General features: G+C 34.3%; 1 protein-coding gene and 1 pseudogene across 1 annotated transcript; both read right to left on the bottom strand.

The window, feature by feature from the left end:
- Positions 1–5,206: 5,206 nt before the first annotated feature.
- LOC117932493 lies at positions 5,207–6,417 on the bottom strand (annotated as a pseudogene).
- A 5,158-nt stretch (positions 6,418–11,575) lies between these two features.
- LOC117932501 (acidic endochitinase-like) lies at positions 11,576–12,926 on the bottom strand. Its single transcript, XM_034853771.1, has 2 exons — positions 12,556–12,926; positions 11,576–12,407 (listed from the first exon to the last, which is right to left on the bottom strand). The coding sequence occupies exons 1-2, from the start codon at positions 12,921–12,923 to the stop codon at positions 11,825–11,827; spliced, it is 951 nt and encodes a 316-aa protein (XP_034709662.1). The 5' UTR covers positions 12,924–12,926; the 3' UTR covers positions 11,576–11,824.
- Positions 12,927–13,193: the final 267 nt, after the last annotated feature.

Below are 13,193 nucleotides of genomic sequence, written 5' to 3' on the forward strand. Positions count from 1 at the left end.
GCCAAGGAAGTTGATGCATATAGCCTTTAACAGAAATTAGAGTCTTCATGAGAGAAAGACTGCACAGAACAAAGGCTTTATGATAAGAAGGCTTGTGAATTTAAAGTACAAGGATGGTAATAGTGTTGTAGAGCATCTCAGTAATTTTCAGGGACTGTTGAATGAGTTGTCTACCATGAAGCTTAAGCTAGATGATGAGGTACAAACTTTACTTTTGTTGAGTTCCTTACGAGACAGTTGGAAAACTTTGGTGGTATCCTTGAGTAATTCAGCCCCAAATGGTGTGATAACTGTCAACATGGTAAAGACAACATGTTTAATGAAGATGCAAGAAGAAAAAGTTAGGTATTTCCTCTAATACATAAGCACTTGTTACAGAGAGCGGGGAAGAAGCAAAAACAAAAAACCTTCCAGTGATTATAACTGTGACGAGTCAAGAGAAAAGTCAAAGTCTAGATAAAGTGTTTTTATTGTGGCAAGCCAAGGCACATTAAGAGAGAGTGTAGAAAATTCAAGAGAGAACAGTTTAAAGGAAAATATGAATAACAAAAAGAGGACAAGGACATTGCAGCAGTTGCATCTGATGGTGATACGATCATTGTTTGTGATGATGCGTGTGTAAACCTTGCATGCCAGGATTCCACTTGGGTGGTTGATACAACAACGTCGTTTCATATCACTGCACATAAAGATTTCTTCTCTTCCTACACCAGTGACAGTTTTGGTTGGGTTAAGATGAGAAATGAAGTAAAATGTGAAATTGTTGGCATGAGATATGTAGAGTTAGAAACTAGCATTGAGTGCAAATTTGTTCTGAAAGATGTTAGACATGTTCCTGAAATGCGCTTTAATTTGATCTCTGTTGGGAAGCTTGATGATGAGGGCTACCATAGTCACCTTGGAGAGGGTAAATGAAAGCTTACTAAGAGTTCTCTTGTTTTAGCTAGGGGGAAGAAAGACAATACTCTCTACAAGATACAAGCGAGACTAGTCAAGAAAGAGGTGAACATTGTTGAGAATGAAGCCTCTACTGAGCTATGGATTAAGCGGCTTGGTCACATAAGTGAAAATGGACTTGAGGTTCTTGCCAGAAAGAGACTTTAGGTTCTTTCCAGAAAGAAGCTTCTACCAGTTAAAGGTACGTCACTATTAAATTGTACACATTGTCTATTTGGAAAACAAAGTAGAGTTGCATTTCGTAGATTTTCTTCACGTAGAAAACCAAATATTCTTGATTTAGTTCACACTGATGTTTGTACTATGCAAAGTAATATTTTTGGTGGTGCACTTTATTACGTGACTTTTATTGATGATCATTCAAGAAATGTGTGGGCATATGCTTTGAAATCCAAAAACTAGGTACTTGATTTATTCAAAGATTTTCATGTGAAAGTTGAGAAGCAAACTAGCAAACAGTTAAAATCTGTCAGAGCAGACAATGGTGGTGAATATAAGGGGCCATTTGAGCAATACTGTAGAAGTCATGGCATCAGGCTTGAGAAGACGATTCCTAAGACCTCGCAACAAAATGGTGTAGCTGAGAGAATGAATAGAACCATCTGTGATATAATCAGGTGTATGCTCTCTTATGCAAAATTGCCTAAGTCTTTTTAAGGTGATGCCACGAGGACAGTCGTTGATTTGATTAATCTGTCTCCCTCATATCCTTTAGAGGGTGATATTCCAAAGAAGGTTTGGACAAGAAAATTTGTTTCATTTGAGCACTTGAGAGTGTTTGACTGTAGGGCATTTGTTCATGTTCTTAGAGACGAGCGGTCCAAACTTGACAACAAAACTAAACAGTTTATCTTCCTGGGTTATTCAAATGAAGAGTTTGAGTACAGGTTATGGGATCCAACTACCAAAAAGATTATAAGAAGTAGAGATGTTATCTTCTTCGAAGATCAAACCATTGATGACTTGGATCAAGTTAAGAAGCCAAAGCCTTTCAGTGAAGAACATGTTGATTTGGGTCCAGTCTCTCCTAACTCTATGGGACATAATGAACACAGGGAAGTTGTACGAGAAGAACAAGTTGATACAATTGACAGAAATGATGAGTCTGCAATTGATGATGTAAAAGAAAATCCTGCAGTTGAGAATGATGACCTAGAACAACACCAAGAACAATCTACTTCAGAGTTGCCTACTGAAACGCAATTAAGACGATTTACTACAGAGCATCAACCTTCCAGAAAGTATACTAGTGATGAGTATTTGTTGCTTTCTAATGGGGAAAGCTAGAAAATTATCAAGAGGTTCTGCTGGATGACGAGAAAAAAAAATGGTTGAGAGTTATGCTTGAAGAGATGAAAACCTTGCATAAGAACAACACTTATGAATTTGAGTTGTCTAAGGTAAGAGGGCATTGAAGAATAAATAGGTATTGAAAAGGAAGCCTGAACCAAACAGATCACAGCTAATGTACAAGGCAAGATTGGTTGTGAAGGGTTTTAATTAGAAGAAAGACATTGACTTTGAAGAGATTTTCTCACCCATGGTTTGTCTTCAATCCGACTTGTGTTAGGCTTGGTTGCTAGTATGAATCTAGAGATTGAACAGCTTGAGGTGAAGACTGTTTTTCTCCATGGCAACTTCGAGAAGGAAATATATATGGAGCAACCATGAGGGTTTACAATCAAAGGTAAGGAACACTTAGTGTGTCGACTGAAGAAAAGTTTGTATGGTCTCAAGCAAGTATCGAGACAGTGGCACAAGAAGTTTGATTCCTTCATGGTTGAGCATGGGTATGATAAAACTATTTGACTATTGTGTGTTTGTGAAGAAATTCTTTGATGAAAAATTTATTGTTCTCTTGCTATATGTGGATGACATGCTGATTGTTGGTCGTGATATTGGTAAAATTGATAAATTGAAAAAAAAAAAAAAAAAAAAAGTTGAGCAAGTCCTTTGAAATGAAGGACTTGGGGTCTGCAAGTCAGATTCTTGGTATAAAGATTTCTCGAAATAGGACGAATGGAAAATTGTGGCTATCTCAAGAAAGCTATATTGAGAAGGTTTTAGACAAATTCAATATGGGCAAGGCAAAACCAGTGAGTTTTCCACTTGGAAGTCATCTAAAGCTAAGTTCCAAACAAAGTCCTTCAAGTGAGAAAGAAAAAGAAGAAATGTAAAGGGTGCTCTATGCATCAGCCGTGGGTAGCTTGATGTATGCCATGGTGTGCATGAGACCTGATATTGCTCATGCTATTGGAGTTGTCAGCAGGTTCCTTTCTAATCCTGGCAAAGAACACTAGGCTGTAGTGAAATGGATTTTCAGGTGTCTTGAGGGTACTTCTAAGACATGTTTACGTTTTGGGACTGACAAACTTGTGCTTGTAGGATGCACAGATGCAGATATGGCTGGGGATGTTTATTCCAGAAAGTCCACTTCTGGTTATTTGATCACTTTTTTAGGGGGAGTAATGTCATGACAATCAAGATTGTAAAAAGGTGTTGCTTTGTTGACCACAAAGGTTGAGTATATTGCTATCACTGAACCTAGCAAGGATTTATTGTGGATGAAGAAGTTCCTACAAAAATTGGGTCTATAGCAAGAAAGGTATCTACTCTACTGTGATAGTCAGAGTGTTATTCATCTCGGTAAGAATCCAACTTTTCACTCTAGATCCAAGCATATTGATGTGAGATATCATTGGATTCATGATGCACTAGAGATGAAATTGTTTTGCCTTGAGAAAATCCATACTGATGAGAATGGATCAGATATGATGACAAAACCAATACCTACAGAGAAACTACAATTTTGTAGAAAGCAAACGGGTTTGGTAGAGCCTTTCACATAGTTGGAAGGGGGAGCTTTGTTAGGCTCCCTCGTATGTGAGGGAGTGGGCCCCATATGCTTGGGGACGAACCAAGTCAGTTACATTAAAAAAAAAAAGATCGAGAAAAAGAAAAAAAAAACAAAGAGAAGAGAAGAGAGAAAGGAAAAACGCATCTACCTAGATTTCATCAACAAGTTGATCCCGCTTTATTTGTGGTCCGATCGAGTTGAAATTTGGAGGAGAGGTTTGAAACTCAAGTATCTACAATCTGAACGGTGGAGATTAGATTTTGAGCTTGAAACTGATGTTACTGTTCGTGAACAGTAACAACGTTTTTGGTATACTTTCTCGAATTTTCTTTGTTTTTGCCAAGAGAAATTGTATAATCCAAGGCTATATGTGCTCTTGATGTATTTGGCAGCCTATAGAGATTATTTTAGAAAAGATAGTTGTAATACATTATTGTTGATAGTGGAAGTTTGAATTGGACTAGGTCTTGTGGTTTTTCCCTTCGCCTTTAGGGGTTTTTCACGTAAAAATTCTTGTGTCTGATTTTTTTTTCTGTTGCATGAGTTTATTTATTTATTACTGCTAGTTGATATTATATATTTAGTTTTGCACAAAGAAATGTTAGGAAAATTTTGGTGTTTGTTGGAATATTGTGAATTCACCCTAATAATATATAAAATGATTAAAAGTAAATACTAAACATAAAAATTATTTTTAAAACTATTAAAACAGGTTAAAAACATTTTGGGTTTCCAGAAAAACTATTTTTCAGACCTGTTTTTCAAAAGCAGTTGTCAAACATATCCTTAATAATCCAGCTATGCCAAACTTTGCTTCTGTTAAAAATACTATGGAAATGGAAACATCTGCTGGATTGGCACCCTGGATATCCAATTACCCGAAATGGAATATGGAGAGCCATTGATTCTTGTTTGGTTGGTGGTTTAATTAAGCTTTGATTAGTTAATATGTTGGATGTAGGAATATGCCCAATTTATAGCCCATATGTCACTATTTTCTTATGCCAAACTTTGCTGCTGTTAAAAATGATCTGGAAATGGAAACATCTGCCTAACTGGATTGGCACCCTGGACATCCAATTACCCGAAATGGAAAGCTATGGAAAGCTAACTGGATTGGCATTCATGAGCCGTGACTCTCCTATGCCTATGATTTTTGTATTGACCATATATTTAAATAGGGTTCTACGATGATATTTTCATTTAAAAAAATTTAAATGTGATGAGATTGATAAACTGCAAGATCAGCAAGGGAATTGCAAAGTAGAGTTGGGAGTACATGGTTGAGGCAAATGGGCTGCTTGGTAAGCAGAGGCTTTTAGAGAGAGCCTTTGAAAGATATTGTGCCTTATATATATTTGTATTAATCATCACAGCAGAAAATTTGTACTTCATTCAAGCTTCAGAAAGTAGCCAAGCTCATTTATTTGACCATATTAGAAGTAGACATATATATATGAAGACAAGACTTCAAACACTGGACAGAATGGCTGCACTATAGCTATTATCATAATATCTAGACCAAAGCATGACACCTCCATACTTGGGGGAAGTCTTGATGGACGGCAGGACCTGGGAGACGAGCACGTCCGGTTCGATGTAGCCAGACCCAGCTGCTGCTGGGGCTGCCGGCAACCCCAAAAATACTTGACCAGCTTCAATCGTGGTCCATTGGTTCCAGGAGTTGATAAAGTTGTCGGCGTTGCCGGAGTATTGGCAGGGGGGATTGTTGTAGAGTTGGACCCAAACATAGTCGAATAGGCCTGTGGCAATGGCAGTGCCCATCTATGCATCCGGAAATGGGCACTGTGGAGCTGCTGATAGGTACACCTTCCTCTGCCCGCTGAACTCCGACAAGGCCTTGGCTAGTTCATCCCAGTGCTGGGTTGTGCCTCCCTGAATGTCAAAATCAATCCCATCTAGAACAGCATCTTCTAATGGTCGTGAGCTTGATTGGCCCCCAAGAAAATTGTTCCATAGGTAATTTGCAACTTGCCTGCATCACAACAACAAAATCAGCATTGATCCCACAAGGATTAGACGCTATGGCTATGGCTATGATTGGCTGCCGGAAAGTTTGAGGGAAAATGAGAGGGAGAGAAAATAAAGAGAAAAAAATAGAAAGAAAGAAAAATGGGTGGAAATCGAATATCATTTTCTTTGGTATTTTTTTTCTTAGGAACCAAACATAGTCTACGTATTTGCGAAGAATAATCACCTGGCATCCTCTCTACAGAGGTCAAGGTATAGCTTCCCAAGGCACCTCCAATGGAAAGCAACACCTTGATGCCTCGATCCTGGCATGCTTTAATGTCAGTACTCAACCATGTGCAACCACCAGAGTTCGGGTCTCAATGGCCAGCTAGATTCATCTGCGGAGTCTGGTTATTGCCAAAAACAACCAAGAAAGCAATATTGACAATTCCATAATAGCCCGAGGAGCAGGTATCAGCCAAGCTGCCCTCGTTCCCATTTTGGCCCCAGTAGACTGTTATTGTACCTGCATTAGTGTTGGAGATCAAGGCAAGAAAGAAAAAGCTGAGGAGGGCCAATGAAAGGAGAGAGCGGTGTGCCATTGAGCTTTGTTGCTTGGATGAAAAATTGAAAGGAAGGTATGGAAATTTATAGGTACATATGTTAGACTGTATGTATCAAAATGTTTGTCAAATCTACACGTTTGTGGAAGGAGATTGCAAGAAACTTGTTATAGACTTTCGGGTATGAATTTAATGTCAAGAAACCACTTGATTTGCATAAGGGATGCCTCATTTAACACGTTCATGCATGCATCTTTTGATAATAATTGGTACGTGTTATATGCACCAACACTTTTATTATTATTGAGGTTCGTACGATACTTTGGAGAGGGAATGTCTCCTTTAATACGATTCTGCAAGAATCTTTTCTCTTTTGCCATGTTCACATTAATATTTCTGTTTATAAAACATATTGAGTAAATAAATAATTTAAATTTTTATAAATATAATATCTAGCAATAATAAAGGAATAAATACAATAATAAATAAATATAGAAAATTAAGCAAATAAAAGTTTAGTGCAAATAGAAAAATAAGAATGTAGCAAAAACAAGCCCTAACCCTTCCATTTGTTTCTTGGAAGAAATAACTCTAAAAATAATGCCCTAGGTAGGAATCAATTAATTGTACTGATTAATAGATTTCAAATTTGAACAAAAAGAAAATAAAAATATTCTACCGTGATTAACGTCTATGAAATATAGAATTTATGCCTTTTTTTAATTTAATAATAATAATAATAAAATTATTTAATAGATGAATAATTTAGTGAATAAATAATTCAAGTTTCTTTATAAAAAATAATACATATTTAAAAAATATGGACAATAAGATTTTGAAAATAGAAAATCAAGTAAAAATAGATATATATTTAAATGAATAATATACATGAAAGAATAAAGAAATACCGAAAGCATGTTTACTAAGTAAATTATTTATTTATTTTTTATAAAAAAAATAATATATATTAAAGAAACATGAAAATAGAAGGTTTAAAAGTTCAAGTAGTGAATAAGACATGAACAATATATGGAAACAAAAGAATAAAAATATGGAAAAAAATAAAAAGATTATTTTATAATGCCACGTATTAAAGAAATTTTAAGTGTGTGAGTATTTGACTGGGAAACAAATCCTCTAATACAATTTGTAAAAAATTAAAGAACAAAAATATGAATTTTTTTTAGAAAAATATGAAAATAGAATGATGAAAAGAATATTTTATAATGCATGATGAGCTATTTAAGAAAATTTTAATATTTAAATTATTTAAAAAATAATAATAAGTCTACTTAATTTATAGATATAGATATAAATTAAATTAACTAAAATATTTTATAATGCAATTAAATTTTGTTATTAAATTCTATAAATCTATAGAGTTATATTTGGATTGAAATTAGGTTTCCAAATTTGTACTCATTCCTATATATACACATACACCCACCGTTTATTATTATTTTTTTTATACGTTAAACCCTAATCTTTTAAACCCTAATTTTTCATCATCTTCTTCCTCTTCTCGATCACAATCAGAAGAATGGCTTTGCCCTCAAGTTCAGATTGGGCATCACTCTCTATAAATCTTCTCGGTTCGATCTTAGATTACTGTGCCCATGGAGGACTACTTCACATTCGGTGAGGTTTGCATTCAATGGCAGTATGCAGTTCGCGAAAAACTTCAACATTTACGCTCTAACCATAAACGCCATTGTCGTCTGCACCAAAAGTCCCATTGTTAATGGCTCCCACCGCAGATAATCCCAAAGAAAGGTGTTGTTTATATGACGTCATGAACGGAAAAAGCCTTTGGGAGGTTCAGTTGAGGCAGGGGCTGTTTGAAAAAATTGGATACAATGGAAAAAAGAAATACTCTCAAACACTCACTTTGATACAATAAAACTCTCAAAGTTGTAAAATAATAACAAGAAGAAGAAGAACACAAGAAAGGCTCAAACAAGTTCTTGGAACTTTATCCAAAGACTCTATTTCCTCCCACTTCTAGAAATCTTTAGGGAACTAATGGAAATAGTATTGGGATTGATCAAGTCTTTTCACTTTTCTGCATAAGATTTCAAAAAGAAGAAAAGTCATATATATAGCACTCTTAGGGTTGAAAAAAGGTTACAAGGATGAGAAAAAACTCATTATCTTCCTCAATCTCTTCATCTTTGTAACATTCAAAAATTAAATCATATGTTTAATTCACACATTAAACATGATTTAATCTCAAATGTGTAACTCTCTTACACTTAATCTCTTAAGTTTTATAAAGTTACAAAGATGAGAAGACTCATTGTCTTCCTTAACCTTTCAAGTTTTGTAACATTTCAAAACTTAATTATATGTGTAAATACCTCTTAAGTTTTGTAACATTTCAAAACTTAATCATGTGTTTAATTCACACTTTAAAAGTGTAACACTTCTTACACTTTATTTTCAAAGGTTATTTTTTAAAAGTGTAACTCTTCTTATACTTTATTTTTAACCAACAATATATATATTTATATAAATATAACAGGGGGATGGAGGTGTGAAGGGTCTTCTCATGGCTGGTTGATTCTGGTAAATAATGATTCTTATAAGGTAACCCTCCACAACCCATTCTCTGGAAAACTCATTCATCGTCCTCCCCTCGAAAAATCAACATTCCTTGAAGATTCGGGCAGTGTGTAAAGAGCTATCTTCCCTTATAAGCCGAGGAAGGGTGTGTTGTCTATTGATCCTGATGGGAATGGGGATGAGTTTGTACTCATGATGACGTGTGGTAGTTTGGTAGTAAGATTAGCATTCATTAAATCAGGAGAAGAAGACTGGACTTATATTGAAGGGTTGCGGGATGTGAAAGACATTGTTTACAGCAATGGGTTATTCTATGTATTAGACGGATGGGGTGTGCTCTTCTCTTGTGATGTGAGTAATGATTTTAAAGTGAGAAGGATTACTTCACCCGATATTCATTGTGCTCGTCTCATATTTGGTGGAATCTCCTGAAGGAGATCTCTTGCGGGCTATAAAGCATGAAAGGGGATTTGTGATTTAAGTTACACTGCTTTTCCCACATTCCCCACAACCTCTACTTTGGATTTCTCCAAAATTTGCGTGAAGCTATTATTCTTTTTTATTTGTTTATATTTCTCTTTCTCCTCCTTTGTAATTTTTGCCAACATTATGTTATGGTGTGTTTATGGGTTCTTTCATAGAGAAGAACATAGAATCTTTCTTAATAGTCTATACAATATCTTCAATGAGAATAAGTTCGTATATTTCCATTTTTATATATTATTTTCTTCCCCCAATTGAGGTGGCAACTTGGGTATGTCATCCCATATTTAATTTTTTTAAATAAAAAATAAAAATCAACTATTATTTTTATTTAATTATACATATAAATGATAAAGACATAGAGCTGGGATGAGGTAATACTATAACCAATATCTTCTTAAGCCCGTTTCTAACCAGTTTAGGATTTTTCTAAATCTGTTTTGTTCTATTAGGGATAAATTGGGTTGAGTACTTAAAGAAAAATATGTTTCATTATTATCTTTCAAGTTGAGGAAGAGATGTAAAAGCACAAGTGAGAGTTGTTTTGGTATTATTAAATATGATTTTTTTTTTTTAAATATAAATAATTTATATTAGATTATCTAATTTAATTCTAAATTGAATTTAAAACTAAATAATGTTAATAGTGGTAAGTGTTAAATTCTTCGTTTTTTTAAATATTTTATTTATATTAAGTATTAAGAAGTAAAGAAAAAAATCAATAATTTACTTTTAACATTTCCAAGAAGTAAAATATTTTAAATTTTTATGATATGTTATTACTTAACAATATTTACCTTTTTTATTTTTTATTTTTATTTGAATGACTTAATCAATTTGGAATGATTTTATTTTATTTCATAAAAAATAATCATATATTAAAATATGAAATAAAAAAGATTTTAAGAAATATCAAAACTTGAAATTAAGTAAATAAAAAGTTACTTAATTTTTTTTTTCTAAAACAAGAATAATATATATCAAAAAATGAATATAAAAAATATTGAGTAATTAAATAATTTAAATTTTTATATATATAACATCTAACAATAATAAAGAAATAAATAAATATAGAAATTTACGTAAATAAAGGTTTAGTATAAATAGAAAAATATTGTATGTAGCAAAAACAAACCCTAACGCCTCCATTTGTTCCTTAAAAAAAAAAATAACCCTAGAAATAAAGCCCTGAGTAACTACTATTAACTATGAGAGTTAGGATTTATGCCTTTTATAATTGAAGAAATATTATAATAATAATAATAATAATAATAATAATAATAATAATAATAATTTAATAGATGAATAATTTAGTGAATAAATAATTCAAGTTTCTTTATAAAAAAATATATATATTAAAAAAAATTATGGACGAAAAGGTTTTGAAATTAAAAGATCAAGTATATATATATATATATATATATTGATAAAAAAGAACAATATACATGAAAGAATAAAGAAATATCGGAAGGATGTATACTAAGTAATTTTTTTATATTTATTTATAAAAAAGAAATAATATATATTAAAGAAATATGAAAATAGAAGAGTAACTAAATAAATAAATTACATAAGTAATAATGTAGATCAAGTGTCATTTGCATTTGTAAATGGATCCTGCTAATGCCAGCTGCTTCCTCATTGGGATTGTATTTTAAAAACAGATGTCAAATATGCCCTAAACTTTTTATTTTTATAAATCTTAGCCGCTCCAAAACTCTTTGAAACGAGTTTTTTTTTTTTTTTTTTGCCTTTCCATTGCATTGTTATTTTTTTTCCGAGAAAATCATCTTTCTTTATTATTTACAAGGGTTGTTGTGTAGCCCGCATCCCAAAGTGTACAAAGACCAAGACAAACAGATGGTCTTTGATGCAAACCGGCCTATTTTGAAACTTTATAGTACTTCTGAAACCCCCCCAAAAAAAAAAAAAGGAAATTGATTCTCCTTCTAGCATGTCTTAAGTTGTACAATATTTCTAAAACAGACCATAAATATTGGTGGAAAACAATCCTAAAATCTGCTTTCGGATTCAGATTATGAAACATGTTTTGGTCTTTTTGCTCTCAAGAACAACACACCCTTAATTTCTACTAGAAAAAAGGCATTGCCTGAAACTCAGCTAGCAAATTATGCTAATCAACCTACTCTTGAGAGGTGGAAGATACCAACAGGCAGGCTAAAGGTAATTTTATCACACAAACCACACAACTTCATTAACAGGGATACATCACACTAGGTACAAGCTTGTTTTGGCTTCATACCTATATATTTACCCCCCAGATCACATGTGTCTCTGTGAGGAAATATGCATGAGAGGCCAAATTTATTGAATGAAAAGCAAACAGCAGGCGTTACAATACTATTTCAAAGTACGTACTTAAGCTTACTGATCATGGGATGATCAGCCTCCATTCATACAGATCTGCTTATTCAACTTCAACTCCTGAAGGAGCAGTTTGAATTGGAGAATTCAAACTTTTGATGATCCTGCTGTAACCGGACTGAAGGTCAGTGTAGACATACCACACCATCACACCTCCAAACTTTGGGGAGGTCATAATATGTTGTAGGAACGGCCCATTGACCAGAAGATATGGATCAACGTAACCTGGATCACTTTCATTTGCAGGCACTCCCGCAAATATTTTATCCACTTTAGCCTTAACTGCCCATTCATCCCACGCTGTAATCATCGGATCGAAGCTGCCGTTATACTGGCAGTCAACTTCATCGTAGAATCGCACCTGAGCATAATCAAAGAGCCCGGTTTGAATTGCAGCGTCGAGGTATTTGTCTGGGTATTTGCATTTGGGAGTGGCACTTAATTCCATCTGGGTTCCATTAATATTGCTGAGGATTCTAAGGGCCTCAGCAAGCACATCCCAATGCAGGCCACTGCCTGCCTGAATGAAGAAGTCAACTCCATCCAGAATTGCATCCCCAAACGGACGATCAACACTCGATTTGTTGCCACCAAGATAGGCGTCCCACAAGTACTCTGCGAGCATCCTACAAATTAAAATGAAGTGAAAATCAATCAATAAGGCACCTAATTAGCTTAGCCCTGTTTGGCAACTGTTTTTTAAAACGATTTTATTTTCTGTTAAATCATCATCATAATCGTCGTCATCATCATCTGTTTTAGCAACTAACTTACTTAGCACGACCTGAAGAAGGCAGGTTGTAGTCTCCACCCGGGCCTCCAATAGAGATGAGCACTTTAACCCCGTTTTTTTGGCATTCTTCTATTTCAGGGCCCAGGTACTTGCACTTACCTTCTGATGCATTACATTGGTGGATGTTGAGTCTTGGAGGCCAGTGATATCCAAATCTGTCTACGAAACCGATGTTGACGATACTATACAAGGAGGCGTTACAAGCATTTTTCAGGTGATCACCATCTCTTGCATCAGTGCCCCAGTAAGTAGAGATATTGATTGATGAGGCCTCGACTGCAGGAGGAGCAAGCAGGCAAGAGACTAGCGCTACTACTACTACCACAACTGCAAAGCTATGGAGAGCCATTGATTATTGGTTGGTTGGTGGTTTAATGAATCTGTTGGATGTAGGAATATGCCCTATTTATAGCCCATATTTCACATTTTTGCAGAGGGCCGGGATGCCTCATTTAACACGTTCATGAATCATGCATGCATCTTTTCACCTTTTCCATGTCCACATATTGATTTCTTATTTTAAAATGTAAAGTGGAGTGCAGGAGAAAAGGATGGATTGAAGGATAGTGTTTTGGTTAGAATCTTCTTTCAAATGCTTCTCTAATAAGTTTTAGAAGTG

The sequence above is a fragment of the Vitis riparia genome, chromosome 15 (genome assembly GCF_004353265.1).
Source record: "Vitis riparia cultivar Riparia Gloire de Montpellier isolate 1030 chromosome 15, EGFV_Vit.rip_1.0, whole genome shotgun sequence".
Taxonomy (NCBI): domain Eukaryota; kingdom Viridiplantae; phylum Streptophyta; class Magnoliopsida; order Vitales; family Vitaceae; genus Vitis; species Vitis riparia.

What these genes read in the sequence shown, in the direction of transcription:
- LOC117932501 (XM_034853771.1), bottom strand. Translation starts at nt 12,923, where the DNA reads ATGGCTCTCCATAGCTTTGCAGTTGTGGTAGTAGTAGTAGCGCTAGTC. An exon ending in CCTTCTTCAGGTCGTGCTAA is followed by an intron (nt 12,408 to 12,555) that starts GTAAGTTAGTTG and finishes TTTAATTTGTAG; the next exon opens with GATGCTCGCAGAGTACTTGT.